This window comes from Sceloporus occidentalis, unplaced genomic scaffold (genome assembly GCF_023333645.1).
Source record: "Sceloporus occidentalis isolate IW3139 unplaced genomic scaffold, rSceOcc1.0.p SCAF_4, whole genome shotgun sequence".
NCBI lineage: Eukaryota > Metazoa > Chordata > Lepidosauria > Squamata > Phrynosomatidae > Sceloporus > Sceloporus occidentalis.
The window spans coordinates 196,350,369-196,364,730 of record NW_028316984.1 but is presented as its reverse complement, the minus strand read 5'-3'; the positions used below and the strand labels follow the sequence as shown (position 1 = coordinate 196,364,730).

The 14,362-nt window shown below is 40.6% G+C and overlaps 1 protein-coding gene across 3 annotated transcripts in view; it reads left to right on the top strand.

Annotated features, from left to right (window-relative positions):
- Positions 1 to 14,362, top strand: part of ARID4A (AT-rich interaction domain 4A) — an 85,218-nt gene that overhangs the window by 62,281 nt on the left and 8,575 nt on the right. For 2 of the 3 annotated variants that reach the window (XM_089522812.1, XM_089522815.1), the window contains 6 exons: positions 7,901 to 8,098; positions 9,297 to 9,381; positions 10,239 to 10,440; positions 10,683 to 10,745; positions 11,906 to 13,033; positions 14,200 to 14,304. In XM_089522812.1, coding sequence (XP_089378938.1) covers positions 7,901 to 8,098; positions 9,297 to 9,381; positions 10,239 to 10,440; positions 10,683 to 10,745; positions 11,906 to 13,033; positions 14,200 to 14,304 — 1,781 coding nt within the window. The remainder of the gene's footprint in view (positions 1 to 7,900; positions 8,099 to 9,296; positions 9,382 to 10,238; positions 10,441 to 10,682; positions 10,746 to 11,905; positions 13,034 to 14,199; positions 14,305 to 14,362) is intronic. The other variant, XM_089522813.1, reaches the window with a different exon arrangement.

Here is a 14,362-nt window from a genome sequence, read left to right as displayed (position 1 = left end):
ATCTGCGGAGTACAAAAGGCTTGGAATCATTCAGCTTATGAAAATTATACTTACAGTGCAGTACTGTGTCTACTCCAAATCTAATTCAGTTGAGCTTACTCACAGGTAAAAGAGATGAGTATGGGATTGCAGCCTTAATCTGTAACTTGAATGTAAAGCAGCTTTTATTTGGCTGTTTTTATCTGGATCTCTATAAAACATTCATCTCTTTGCAAGCCTAATCTTCATAGTTAAGAGCATGAAAGCGTGATTGTCATGAACACATTCAGACAAGGCTGTGATTACCCTCCCCCACCTTGTCTATTCCTCCTTTTCTTTAATGCAGCTCCAAGTAGGAACATAGAGATTTCCTTTTTAATAATAGTTAATAATAATTTAATAACAGGCATCCATGTTCTCTAAAGCTTCAACTGTGGTTAACCTTAGTAATATCTACACAGCTTCAAAACAGTGGTTTGAAGTTGGCTTGTTTCCACTAGCTGTGGTTAGGATTTTCCTGTTTGTCCTTGTTCGGATAACATGGTAAACAGCAATGAATCTAAAACAGAAATGAAAAATTCCAGACTCTTTTTTCTGACAGAAATTATTTTTAAAAATATGTAAACCTGGAGATAGTAGACCTGTTCCCACAATGCTGAGCCTTAGTTTATCATTACATGCAACTCCTCCTGTGGCCAAATAAATACATGTTACTATATAGCTTGATGTTAAAATTTACCTAAAATCGGCCCTTCCAGATTTATGATTTTACAAGTCTGCAGTCTATCTTCACAGCCTTTTTAGTCCTTGTTTAACTTAGAGGTGGATAACCTGCAGCTGTCTGACTAATTTCAAAGGTTTAGTAGGCAATTAGTTCACAGCTCTATCAGGCAATCTGTCTGTTCTCTGATAAATTCAGAGAGAGAATGAATGAACAAATGAATTAATAGGGTGGCTCCACATGCCACCAGCATGCAGTCCAGCAGATTACCCCAGTGGAAAGTGTCTCTCAACAGTAAAAGCTTCTAACAACAGAAGGGAATTGTGTCTCACCTTCCTAATTTCTGCTTCCATCAGTTGCATCTCTTTGGGATATATTTTCTTTACCTGCAGGCCAGTGACCTGACTACTGTTCATGCTTTTTGGTTAAGACCTCTTAATTTTGAGGAAAATAAATAATAAAATCCAAATTTGGCAGTTCAGATTCTCCAGAAGCTCAGAGAGCACAAGAAATTGTGCACACTACAGTGTACCTTTGTTATATGCTGGAGTTTGGTTCCAAGATCCACCGTAGATAACAAAATCTGTGGATGCTCAAGTCCCATTAATATAATGACATAGCAAAATGGTGTCCCTTATAAAAAATGGAAAATCAAGGTTTGATATTTGAAATTTATACTTTTTTGGGGGAACATTTTCAAACCATGGATGTTTGAATCCGTGTATAAGAAGGGCCAACTATTAGTTTATATCTGATAGACTTAGTGACTGCTTTATTTAAACACTGCCTCTTATAGTGGCAGATGTAGCAGCTTTCCAAGAACCATGGTAGGTTAGGTGCTAGCTAAAGCTCATGTTTGCTAACTGGTGATTTGATAATTGTCTATGTGGTCCTATTCATATCTACTCAGAAATAAATCCCTTTGAATTAATTGGGACTTCATCCTGAGTATATGATTTGCATCTACGCCACTGATTCCCAAACTTCAGTCCTCCAGGTGTTTTGGACTTCAGTTCCCAGAAGCTTCTGCCAACTTGGCCAACAGTCAGGAATTCTTATAGGTGAAGTCCCAAAATGTCTGGAGGTCTAAACTTTGGGGACCAGTGATCTAAGCTGTGAAGCAAATCAGGAGCAGCAAGGGGAGAAGGGATTGAAATTCATGAAATATTTGTTGAGAACTGGTAAGGATACTCCTCATCCGAAGAACTGTCTAAAACCCTCTTGATTGTTTTTATTTACTGCTTTCATCTTTAGTTTCTTTCCACTACCAAAACAGCTATACAAAACACTTTTTTCTCCACTAAAAATAATTTTGAAGAAGTTCATAGTTCTTATTAATGCAGTAATAAAGTGTTTAAAAAACACTTCATTTCCCCCCACCCCATATGCCCCTGATTTAATAATGGAGAGCAGGTTAAAATATGGGTGCTCATAACAATGGAAGAAGGCAAGCACCATCTTAAGAGGCATTTTCTCTTATCTCACTGAAGGGAAATGGTTCTTTCAACATTTTTTTATGTCATACCTTTTTCCCATGAGCGAGTATGTGATTCTTCTTCTGCTCTTAATCTTCTATCGCCTTCGCCTAACAAATTTAATCTTCTATCGCCTTCGCCTAACAAATTTTCGGTCTTTCCTCCTGCCTCCTTGGATGAACTCTCTACACTTCTGAACTCTTCCAAACCTGCTACCTGTCCTCTTGATCCTATTCCTACTCGTCTTCTAATCTCTATAGCTCCCTCCTTTCTGCCCTCGCTTCTCCATATCTTCAATCTCTCTCTCTCTACAGGCTCCTTCCCTTCGGACTTCAAACATGCTCTCATTTCCCCAATTCTGAAAAAACCTTCTCTTGACCCCTCCTCTTTGTCTAGCTATCGTCCGATTTCTCTTCTCCCCTTTCTTTCTAAGGTTTTGGAACGGGTTGTTTATTCACGCTGTCTCAAGTTTCTCGAAACCAACTCCATCCTTGATCCCTATCAGTCTGGTTTCCGCCCAAGGCATTCCACAGAGACAGCTCTCACAAAGATCTCGAATGACCTTTTACAGGCCAAGGCTAATGGCCTTTACTCTGTTCTCATTCTTCTCGATTTGTCTGCAGCCTTCGACACTGTTGATCACTGTCTCCTAATTGACATACTCTCTGACCTTGGGTTCTCAGACTCTGTTCTCGACTGGTTTAGATCTTACTTGTCTGGCAGATCTTTTGCAGTAGTTGCAGGGGGTCAGACTTCTTCTCCTGTTCCCTTATCTGTTGGAGTTCCCCAGGGCTCTGTTCTGGGTCCCCTTCTGTTTTCTCTCTACACACTGTCCTTAGGAAAACTCATCAGCTCTTTTGGTTTTTCCTACCATCTGTATGCTGATGACACCCAGCTGTATCTTTCTGCCCCTGACCTTTCTCCAAGGCTTGAACAGCAAGTCTCGTCTTGCCTTACAGCTGTCTCACAGTGGATGCGCCATCGGCGTTTGAAGCTCAACATGTCCAAGACGGAGCTTCTTGTCTTTCCTCCTAAGCCCAACCTTCAACACTCCTTTTCTGTCTCTGTGGACAACATTTCCATTCAACCAGTCCAGCAAGCCCGCAGTCTTGGCTTTATCTTTGACTCTTCTCTGTCGTGCATCCCTCAGATCCAGACCACAGCCAAGGCTTGTAGGTTCTTTTTGTACAATATTGCCAAAATCCGACCATATCTCTCCGCCTCTACTGCCAAGATCCTGGTCCATGCCCTAGTGATCTCACGACTTGATTACTGTAATGTCCTCCTGGCTGGACTTCCTCTTTCTCACCTCCGTCCTTTAATCTCTGCCCAGCATTCAGCTGCACGCATTATCACTTCCACCCACCGCTCTGACCACATCTCTCCTGTGTTGGCATCCCTTCACTGGCTCCCTCTCCCTTTCCGCATTCAGTATAAGCTCTTGCTGTTGACATTTAAAGCCCTCCATGGACTGGCCCCTCCTTACTTATCAGACCTCCTTTCTCCTCACCTTCCCACTCGGGCCCTCCGTTCTGGTAGTCAAGGGTTCCTGTCTCAGCCCATGATTTCCTCTGCCCCATCCCGGATTCGCCCCTTTTCACTTGCTGCCCCTCACTCCTGGAACCTTCTTCCCCCACAAGCAAGAGTCATCACTTCTCTAACCAGCTTCAAAACGGAGTTGAAAACCATCCTGTTCAGAGAAGCCTTCCCAGACATCGCATAATTGTTGCTTACTATCTGATGTTCTGTTGTTGACTGTATTGCTATGTACTGTATATGTATTATCCTACTTGTGAGTATGTATTTTCCCTGGATAATGATTAACCTTCCATTTTGAAGCCAAACCCTCCCTCCTGTCCATCTGCCTTGGTCCAGGCCTCGGAGGTTGAGAGGAACTGCTGGACCTCTTACCCTTTCCCGTCACCACTCCCTTCTCCCTCTGTGTCATGTCTTTTTAGATTGTAAGCCTGAGGGCAGGGAACCGTCTGACTAAAAAGATTGCATGTACAGCGCTGTGTAAATTTACAGCGCTTCATAAATAAAGGTTAATAATAATAATAATAATAGTGGTTTCAGCATTGGGCTATGACTCCAGAGAACAAGATTCAAATAGCCTCTCAGACGTGAAACCCACTGGGTGACTCTGTGCCAGTCACACACTCTCAGCCTCAGAGGATGGCAATGACAAACCCACTCTGAACAAATCTTGCCAAGAAAACCCTCTGAAAACCTTTAGGGTTGCCATAAGTCAGAAATAACTTGAAGGCACACAACAACCACCTTTTTCCTAGTATAGGGCCGTAGATGACTAGAAGGTGAAGAATACTTCTTGGATACAGTGTATAATTTAGAAACAAATGTGCTTAATACAGATTCAATCTTAGTAAATGGGGTTTAGACAAATTTCTGGAGGAAACATTTGTCAGTGGCTGCCACTCAATGGCTGTATATTATCTTCAGTGTTAAGAGTGTGTCCCTGAATTTTTTTTAGATTGTTAAGCCTGAAGGCAGGGAACCGTCTAATTAAAATAATAATTGTAAGCTACTCTGAGAGCCTTTAGGGCTGAAGGGCAAGGTATAAATATCGTAAATAAATAAAATAAAAATTCCAGTCGCTGAAGAATACCATTGAGTGGGTGCCTTCACTCTCCTGTGCTCTCATGGACTCTTTGTAGGCATTTGGTCGGTTGTCCTGGTAGCATTGCTGGATTAGACAGGCCTTTCATCTGATCCAGTGTTCTTAATCAGTTGTTTAAAATTGTATTTCAATTTTAAGACCTTTTAAAATGAGCTGCAGCCTTAATTCTGAGGTATCCTTTGGATTATCTGATTAATTTCTCAGCTGCACTGGTTCTATGGTAGCTGAATCAATTCTGCAACTAGAATGCCTTGTACTCTAAAGTGAACAGACAAATCAAAGGGGAAAGATGGTGAATTTACGTAGGTTAAGGTACAGACTGAGATCAGGATCCTTGCTTCTGATTCTCAATGAAGTGGAGGTTTGGAGGGATTTAAGTAAACAGAGTGAGGACAAGTGTCTGAAACTGGGGAGAAATCAAAAGGTTTTAAGAAGATTGTCATTATACTGTAATGAATAATTTGGTATGAAATTTGCAGAAGTGAAGCAATTATATATTTGCTGTTATTATTATTATTAACCTTTATTTATAAAGTGCTGTAAATTTACACAGCGCTGTACATACAATCTTTTTAATTGGACGGTTCCCTGCCCTCAGGCTAACTATCTAAAAAGACATGATACAAAAGGAGAAGCGAGTGGTGGAGGGGAAGGGGATGAGGTCCAGCAGTTCCTCTCTACCTCCAAGGCCTGGACCAAGGCAGGTGGACTGGAGGGAGGGCTTGGCTCCATCTTGTTCTATAATATATAATGGTAAGTTAGAAGAACAAGTGATGGAAGACATGGAATTTTTTTTTATCCATGGATTCAAGCATCCACGGTTGGAAAATATTCAAAAAATACATAAACTGCAAAGAGGAAACCTTGCGTTTGTCATCTTATATAAGGGTCACCATTTTACTATGCCATTGTATTTGATGGGACTTGAGCATCCACGGATTTTGGTATCCACAGGAGATTCTGCAATCAAACTCTAGTGGATACCAAGGGCCCACTATACGTAGATGATCTCAGATCGAGAACTTCAAAAGCTATAGCTTATGGTGTTAGTAAGTTGCTGCACAAGTACAGTCACCCCTCCATATCCATGGATAAAGCAACCATGGCTTGAAAATATTTTAAAAAATATATAAATTCCAAAATGCAAACCTTGATTTTGCCACTTTATGTAAGGAACACCATTTTACTATCCATTTTATTTAATGGGACTTGAACATCCATGGATTTTAGTATCCAGGGTGGGTAGGTCCTGGAACCAAACCCCAGCGGATACCAATGGCCCACTTTAAAGAGTACTGAGATACTGTAGATCTCAACTAAATATTGAGTGATCAGGTCCAGACCTATTTTAGCTTCATTATCACTGAAGCAAGTGGTACTCCCAAACAATTCAAAGAATCTGCTCTGTGTGCAGATCTGAGCAACACAGGTCTTACCCAAGTATGTGATGTCCTATCTTGTGTCGGAATTTCTATGTATCCTGCACATGCATCAGCACCTGTGAGAAATGCTCTCCTGTTTATTTTGGTGTATGCATGTGTAACTGGAAGTCATGGAATGTACCTATGGCAAAACACATGTGCTACCTTTATTATATAATAATAATAAATATTTATTTATATCCCGCCTCTTCGCTTTGATGATCGAGGTGGGTAACAGCAAAGTGAATACAATATACAATAAAAATAACAAACCCCACAAAACCCCAACCCAACCCTCCCTCCCTCCCAACTATAAAATTAACAGTAAAAAATGTTTTTAAAGTACATAACAATACATCAAAGTTAAAAACGAATCACAAATAAGAAAAATAATAAAAGGAAGGGGATTCCATTGGTTCTGGACATTATCAATCAGGGAAGGCCTGCCGGAAGAGAAAGGTTATTGTCGCCTTTTTAAAAGCCTCGAGTGAGGATAATTGGCGAATCTCTTCCAGCAGGTCATTCCAAGTTTTTGGAGCGGTGACAGAAAAGGACCTCCGGGAGGTCACCGCCAGTCTGGTATTTCTAGATTTTAAGAGTTTTTCCCAGAGGATCGGAGTGTACGGGAAGGATTGTATGGGAGGAGGCATTCCTTCAAGTAGACTGGACCCAGGCCATGTAGGGCTTTATAGGTGATAACCAACATCTTGTACTGTGCCCGGAAGCTAATAGGCAGCCAATGTAGTGATTTTAAAATAGGTGTAATATGGTCAAACTTGGATTTTCTGGCAACCAGTCTGGCTGCCATGTTTTGTATCAATTGGAGCTTCCGGACGTGGCACAAAGGTTGCCCCATGTAGAGCGCATTGCAGAAATCAAGACGAGAGGTTACTAGAGCATGTACGACCGTTTCTAGGTCCCGCTGCTCCAGGTAGGGGCGCAACTGGCGTATCAGCCAAAGCTGATAGCAGGCACTCCTGGCTGTCTCATCAGTCTGAGAAGACAGTTGAAGTGACGAATCCAGGAGCACCTCCAAGCTGCGGACGCAGTCTTTCAGGGGAAGTGTAACCCCATCTAGAACTGGCGAACTTATCTCCATATTGGGGTTGGGGTTACCTCTCACAAGTACCTCCGTTTTATTTGGATTCAGCTTAAGTCTATTTTTTCTCATCCAATCCATTACCAACTTCAGGCAGTCATACAATGCGTGCAACATCTTGATGGAAACATATATTCATATAAGTAATTAATGTCTGTTGCATTTTTGCAGTTTTCCTTCTCTACTTTTCGTTTCACAACTAGTCTAGCTAAAAAGGTACTACAAGGAAGGAAGGGGTACTGGTGGCTAAAACCCTTTGCTTAAGTAGTAGATGACTACTTCAGAAAACTACAGCTACAGTACTGAAAATTTTAAAAGTGGTCCTGAAAAATTGATCACCTGTTGCACTGGTATTGCATTGATTACTCTCTGTCACTATGGGATTGATTAGGTGCTTGGGAAGTGAAGGTTTTGCCAGGATTCTGTTGCTGAATCATGCTTCTTCAAGACAAAGTTGGCAGCACTGCAAGCCATCACAAAAGTGTAATAGGAAGGTGACTGCTATTCTGCTGCCTGCATTTGGCTTCTAATTGGCCTGCATCCTTCCTCACTCCTATTTTGCTGCAGGGAAGAACTTGAAAACCAGGGCGAATCAGAAGGAGAGGAGGGTGAGGAAGACGCAGAGCCTTGTCTAACAGGAACCAAAGTCAAAGTAAAATATGGCCGTGGAAAAACGCAGAAAATTTATGAAGCCAGTATTAAAAGTACAGAAAATGATGATGGAGAGGTTTTGTATTTGGTACATTACTACGGCTGGAATGTAAGGTAAGGGGAAAGACATTAAAGCAGTCTTAATTTTCACTGTTGTGTAACGGTGGCTTTGAAAATTCAGGTTGGCCAGCTACAGCCCTATCCCTGTTCCACCGCTTTTTCTTTGGATGTGGCTGCTCCTAGTATTCCTTAAACTAGGTGCAGCCCATTGTCAAGTTGTGAGCATTTTGCCCTGGTTGTTTTTGGAGCTGGAAGACACAGCCATTCCCCCCTAAAACTATAGTCCACCGTGGAGTATTGCACTTTCACTTCAGCTTTTATTTAGGGAACCTGTAGTCTTCCAAATGTTGGACTCTCAACTCCCATTAGCCTCATACAACACAACCAATGGTCAGGGATGTTGGAATTACTAGTCCAGCAACATCCGGAGCACACAGAGACATACAATAGTCTTCTGGAAGTGCCTTGACATGGTAAGATTTTCTGTTTCTTGCACCCATGTTCTAAAACAGCAATTGCCTGGTGGCATCTAACAGAAAGTAACCTGCCAAGTGATTTTAATCTATTCCTCCATCAGTCTTATTGCGATTTTAAATTGAGGCACAGTTGAAATATTCACAGTAGTGTTTATTGGTGTAAGAGGAGAAATCAAAAGGTTTATTTTAATGTTTATATTTATGTATTTATTTGAGAGTCAGCATGGAGTAGAGTGTTGGACCAGGACTCTGGGAGACCAGGGTTTGAATCCCAGCCATGGAAACCCACTGGGTGACCTTGGGCAAGCCACATGCTCTCTGCCATAGAGGAAGGCAATGACAAACGTCTTCTGAACAAAAACACTTGCCACAATAACTCTGTTATTGATTCACCTTAGAGTCACCATAAATGACTTGAAGGCACAAAACAACAATAAATGTACTTATTTATTCAATGTATATCCCACCTTTGTCCCAATATGTGAGGTTTCTTTTGGGAAGTTGAATTTATTTATTTTGATAACTAACCAAGAACTGGAAAGATAAGCACTAACTGGAAAAAATGGGAATTTCTATTTATAAAAAGTACTAGATTTCCTCCCCCTCCCTGTTCACTCCCCCCCCCCCCCCCCCAGTATGATCCTGGGCTTTGCTTGCAGGTTTATAGTCAGCATTGTCTAAGATGGCTGAAATCTAGTCAAGGATCTTTTTACAATTAACACATGATCAAAAGCGATTGTTGACAGGAGTAATAATGTGGTGTGTGTTTCCTGCAGGTATGATGAGTGGGTGAAAGCTGATCGGATTATCTGGCCTGCAGAAAAGGGAGGACCAAAGAAGAAGCAAAAGAAAAAAGCAAAAGTAGGTAACATAACAGAAGGTAATGTTAGTGAATTTATTTTCAACACTGAAATCTGTTTTTTAAAAGACCCCTTCCTTTCTGACCACTGTTTGAAAATATTGCAGACAATGCATCAGTAAAAAGTCTAGAGATATGCATTTGGATTTCAACAAATGTTTCCACCTCTCAGAATTGTACTGGGTGTCAATATGCTTCTGGCCTGAATTCAAGATGGGTAAATCCCTGAGGGAGTGCAGCTCCCTATATTTGTGATATGGCACCCCAGTTGTGGAACACTCTTCTTTTGGAGGCCCAGTTGACTCCAATGTTGGTGTAATTTAAGCACCAAGTTAAAACATGACTGTTTATTAAAGTCTTTTGAGCGTCACTGGTTTACTTCAAATCCTATGTATGGGGTTTTAAAACTGTTTTAATCTGTTAAATTTCTTTCAGCTTCTTAATATATTTAATGGGTTTTTACCATCATTAAATCATTATTTTAACATTGTTTTAGCCTGTTAATATTGATTTTATCAGTGTGCTTCCCTGACATTTTTTGATATAGGGTATGATAGAAATGTTTTTACAATAAATAAACAAATACATAAACAATATGAAAATATGTCAGGCTTTGTCACCTCAGAATTGGCTACGCTACTCACATGTTTTATCCAGCACTATCTGAAAGCCAAAAGTCTGTGCCATTTTTAATGCTCACTGATGATTAGAAGGAAGGGAGAAAGGTTTTGGTATTCTTACTTTTTCCCAGACTCAACTTTGGCAGCTGCCAAAGTGGTCCACAGTGAATTGTCAGTGTCTAAAACCAAACTTTTGGCTGGTACACACCCCTAAATAAAGGCTATGTGCTTGTGTTCAGAGCAAAGAAGACTGTGAAAAAGATGAAAAGAAAGAAGAGGAGAAACAAAAAGCTAAGCGTGGGCGCCCTCCTCTGAAATCCACTCTTCTGTCAAACCTGTCTTCCTGTCTAGCGAAAATTCCAAATAATGAAACTAAGCCAGGAGTCCGAACCCCACGGGGCAGCCAGCCAGACTGCTCACCTCTACCTAACGGAACAGAAGGTAACTTCCAGATTGGTGCCGTGATGGGTTGGGGCATATGTTCTTTTTTCACGTGGCCCAACCTGCCAGTGACGCGCATTAGGGTAGAAAGCTTCCTGTCTCTTGAAAGTCAAGAAATGTAAAATATTTTGTGTTAAGACTGTTGCATGCACTGCAGAAAGAAGTGAAGGTTTTATAAAGGTTTTCTGTGCAAAAACGCCATGTTTCCTCTTGATAATCGAGCCCCTTCCTTTAATTTTTAGGAGCACCTCGCAGGCAAACAAGACGAAGCTCAGGAATGTTGGATTCTGATAGAGGCTCAAATGGTGAGTAGGGGTTTTTGAAAATTGTGGGAAGATGGTACACAGAAAGAGAAATAGGGGAATGGACAGCTAATGCAAGCCAATCTTGTTGTCAACCGCCCGGATTGGTTCGCCACAGGGCGGTATACAAATAAATATTATTATTATTATTATTATTATCATCATCATCATCATCATCATCATCTTGGCCTGCTGAAAAGGAGAGCAGTGTTAGTAACGGAGGTGCGGAGCGTACCGTGAGGTTTTGTTCAACTTAATGCTTAAAAGTACAAATAGTTACCATGTTACTTTTTCAGTAGCACACAGTAGTACCAGTTGTGAGTTGAGGTGGTTCTTCAAAGATTCTGGGACATACATACTGTGATCAGTAATTATTTGAGCCGTGTAAATATTAATTGTCCTTTGGTGGCAGATTTTACCTTCATGTGCCTTATTAAAATAATGCAGTTCAGTTCGAAGCACACAAACATATTGTTCTAATCTAGAGTGATTCTAGTGAGATATTTTGTACTCTTGATACCAAGACTAGACATTAAATTACAATAGTGGAGTACTTATATATACCTATGTGTGCTGATGTTTTAAATCTTTTAAACACTTTTAAGAACGAGCATCATGTACTTTGCTAGTGTCTCGAGTAGCAAAGAAAAAGAAGCAGTGTTTTATAAGCATGTGTACCTAGTATAACTGATGATATGATTGTGTGGTATTTTGGTATCTATCCAAAACACCTCATGGGAAATGGTTCATTTAAGCAAAAAACATTTTTCCTCCTGAATAAAATGGTGGGAGATTTTTTTTTCTTTTTTGGCTAAGAAGCTACCTGAGCCTATGTTCAGTGAACACATCTTACACTTTATCAGGGAGCTAAAAGGAAAGCACCCTTTGAATATTAAAATTACTGTATTAGTGTGTGGAATTTTATTTTGGGGGATTTGATGACATGTATGTTTTCATTTAATGCTCAATTTTTGAGTCTCTGGACCATAATAAATTGTGAGTGACTGAATATTAAGAGGCATGCTTTCCATTGTAAAAGTAGGCACATTTAAATGATACAATTTTCTTAGTCTATTCTGCTTGTAGCTTAGTTTGAATTATTTTTTATAAATTATATCTAGAGCTATGCCTTGTTTTGATTATCATTCTGTGGTATTTGGTAGACTCCATTTCATCTGACAGTGATGCAGATGAAGCTTCTGAAAAGAACATGAATGAAGAGCTTTCTCCAAACAATTCTGAACTGGAAAAAGATGAGAAAAGAATAGTTGATAAATCTGATGAAGAGATCCCAAAGATCACGCATGTGCTCAAAGAGAATGACAGGAATCAAGTATGCTCTCTAGAAACATTGAAATTAGAAGTTGAAGAGCATGAACAAGTGGTTCAGATTTTTGTAAACAAAAGTGATCAAGTAGAGGACATCAAGAGAGAGATGGAGAAATCACCTAAAGGGAAAGGACGACGGAACAGAACAAGAGATTCTTCCTTAGAGAATGTAAAGATTGTACCACTAAACCAAGAAGAGCCAAGTGAGCATCTTGTTGAATGTGAAAGATTAGATACTTCTGCCTTGGACAGTAAATGTTTGAGCATCACTTGTGAGAATGAAACAGATGCTTGTGGAAAAGAGAAGAAACCTTTGAAAAGAAAAACAATGGAACAGTCGTCAGCTGACAAACGGTTGCGACAGGAGAATGAAGTGGAGGTGCCAAATATTGTGACTGAGGGAAAGACAAATGAATGTTCTGGGACAAAAGAATGTAAGGATTTCAGTGCTGATGAGTCCCTCAAAAATGCAAATGAGGAAATGCCATCCTTGGTGGCAGAACTGGATCAGCGTCTTCAAACTCGGGGAAATGAGCATTTTGATTGTTCTTCTGAGGAAAATCGTAACATCCCCCTAAAGGATGAAGATGACTCCATGCCTCAAATTGGGCCCGAAACTCTCCTTTGCCATGAAGTAGACTTAGATGACTTTGATGAGAAGGACAAGAATGGGCCTGAGAACTCTGTCACGGAAAAACATGACACCAATAATCCCATTTCAAACCTGCCTGCCTTACCTCCTGTGGTCCAGCCAAACTTCTCTGTTGCCTCACCTCTCACTCTCAGTCAGGATGAATCGCGGAGCATAAAAAGCGAAAGCGATATCACCATTGAAGTGGACAGTGTGGCTGAAGAGTCTCAGGAAGGTCTGTGTGAGAGTGAGTCTGCAAATGGGTTTGAAGCCTGTACCACTTCAAGCAACTGTAGTGTAGCCATCCCAGAAAGGGAGATGACAGAGAAGGGTAAGTTCCATTTTCTGAATAAAACACGTATTTTGATGGTTTATAACAAGTGAGTTTCTAGTCTCTGTGGTGAGTTAGACATATTGAAAGTGTGGTAAGGAGAAGAAAGTGTGGAAAAGAAGCCATGGTATTTGGAGAACTGCCTCCAAATTCTTCAGATCCAATTTTTTATTCATTTTTATCCTACTAAGGCAGCTAACAATAAAATGTTCAGATGGGTAAAAAATATTAGAATAAGCTGCAGCTGTACCTAAGTAACAATGTATGCTGCCAGGTATGTTCAGTTGTATTGGCTGCAGCAAAAATTTCCCCTGTCCACTGACAAGTGCAGCTTCTACTTTGAAGTTTTTTAGAGCATGTTTGAAGTTTAGCACAAATGAGGATGATCCTCCACATACAAACGTTTGGAACTGCAAGGCAAATAGCATCCTGCATTCATCTGGTCTTGGATCAGGGTGAGGCAGAGATACTATGCCTGACTATAATCCACATTTTGGAAACCTATCACAAGGTCAGGAGCAAGCCATTCCCAAAGATGAGCTTATACTTGGTAACCTCAAAGACCAGAGGAAATGTATGGATTCCTGTTTTGTTTCCATAAATTTATACTCAGTAATTCCAAAGGCCACATGCCTTCCCTAAATAAGTCTATAAGGTGGAATTTGCTACCATTTCATGCAAGAAAGATACTAGTGGACACCATGGAACAGAATCAGGTAAATTTTGCTGCAAGGGCAAGTTCTTCACTACCTCTGCCCCCCACTGCTTCCCATTTGGGTTTTGCTCCATGTAATTCTCATTTCCATCCTGTCTGGAGAGTGCATTTTTATGCACTGCTCTGTGTTCTTTACACCTGTTCACATTGTATGTTTGGGGGGGGGGGGGGGTTAGGAATGTCACTCTATGAATCTCCAGTCACTTCCCCTGCTGTAATCCAAGTTTTGAAGACCTACCCTGCTGTCTTTGTGAAATACTACAATCTTTTGCTGGGGCAGCTCTGCCAAAATATGCCCTGCCTTACAGGTTTTTTCAGGCTTTTTGTATCAACTTGTAGCACACTATATTTTGTTTCCTATAATTTGGGCACCCTCATGGATCCTTCTACAGTTGAAACGGTCATGCCCTAAAAGGTTATTAAATGAAAAGCACTTTCATTTTATTTTTAGGTCAGAAAAGGCCTTGTGACAATAGTAGCAGCTCATTGGCAAAGAAGCAAAAGCGAACCCCAAAACGAGCAACCACTGTAGCCAAAAATGAAAAGAATGGGGCAGGTATGTTTTTATTGTCCAGAAGAACATGTGCTTTACTTTTTCATTCCTTTTCTAATTC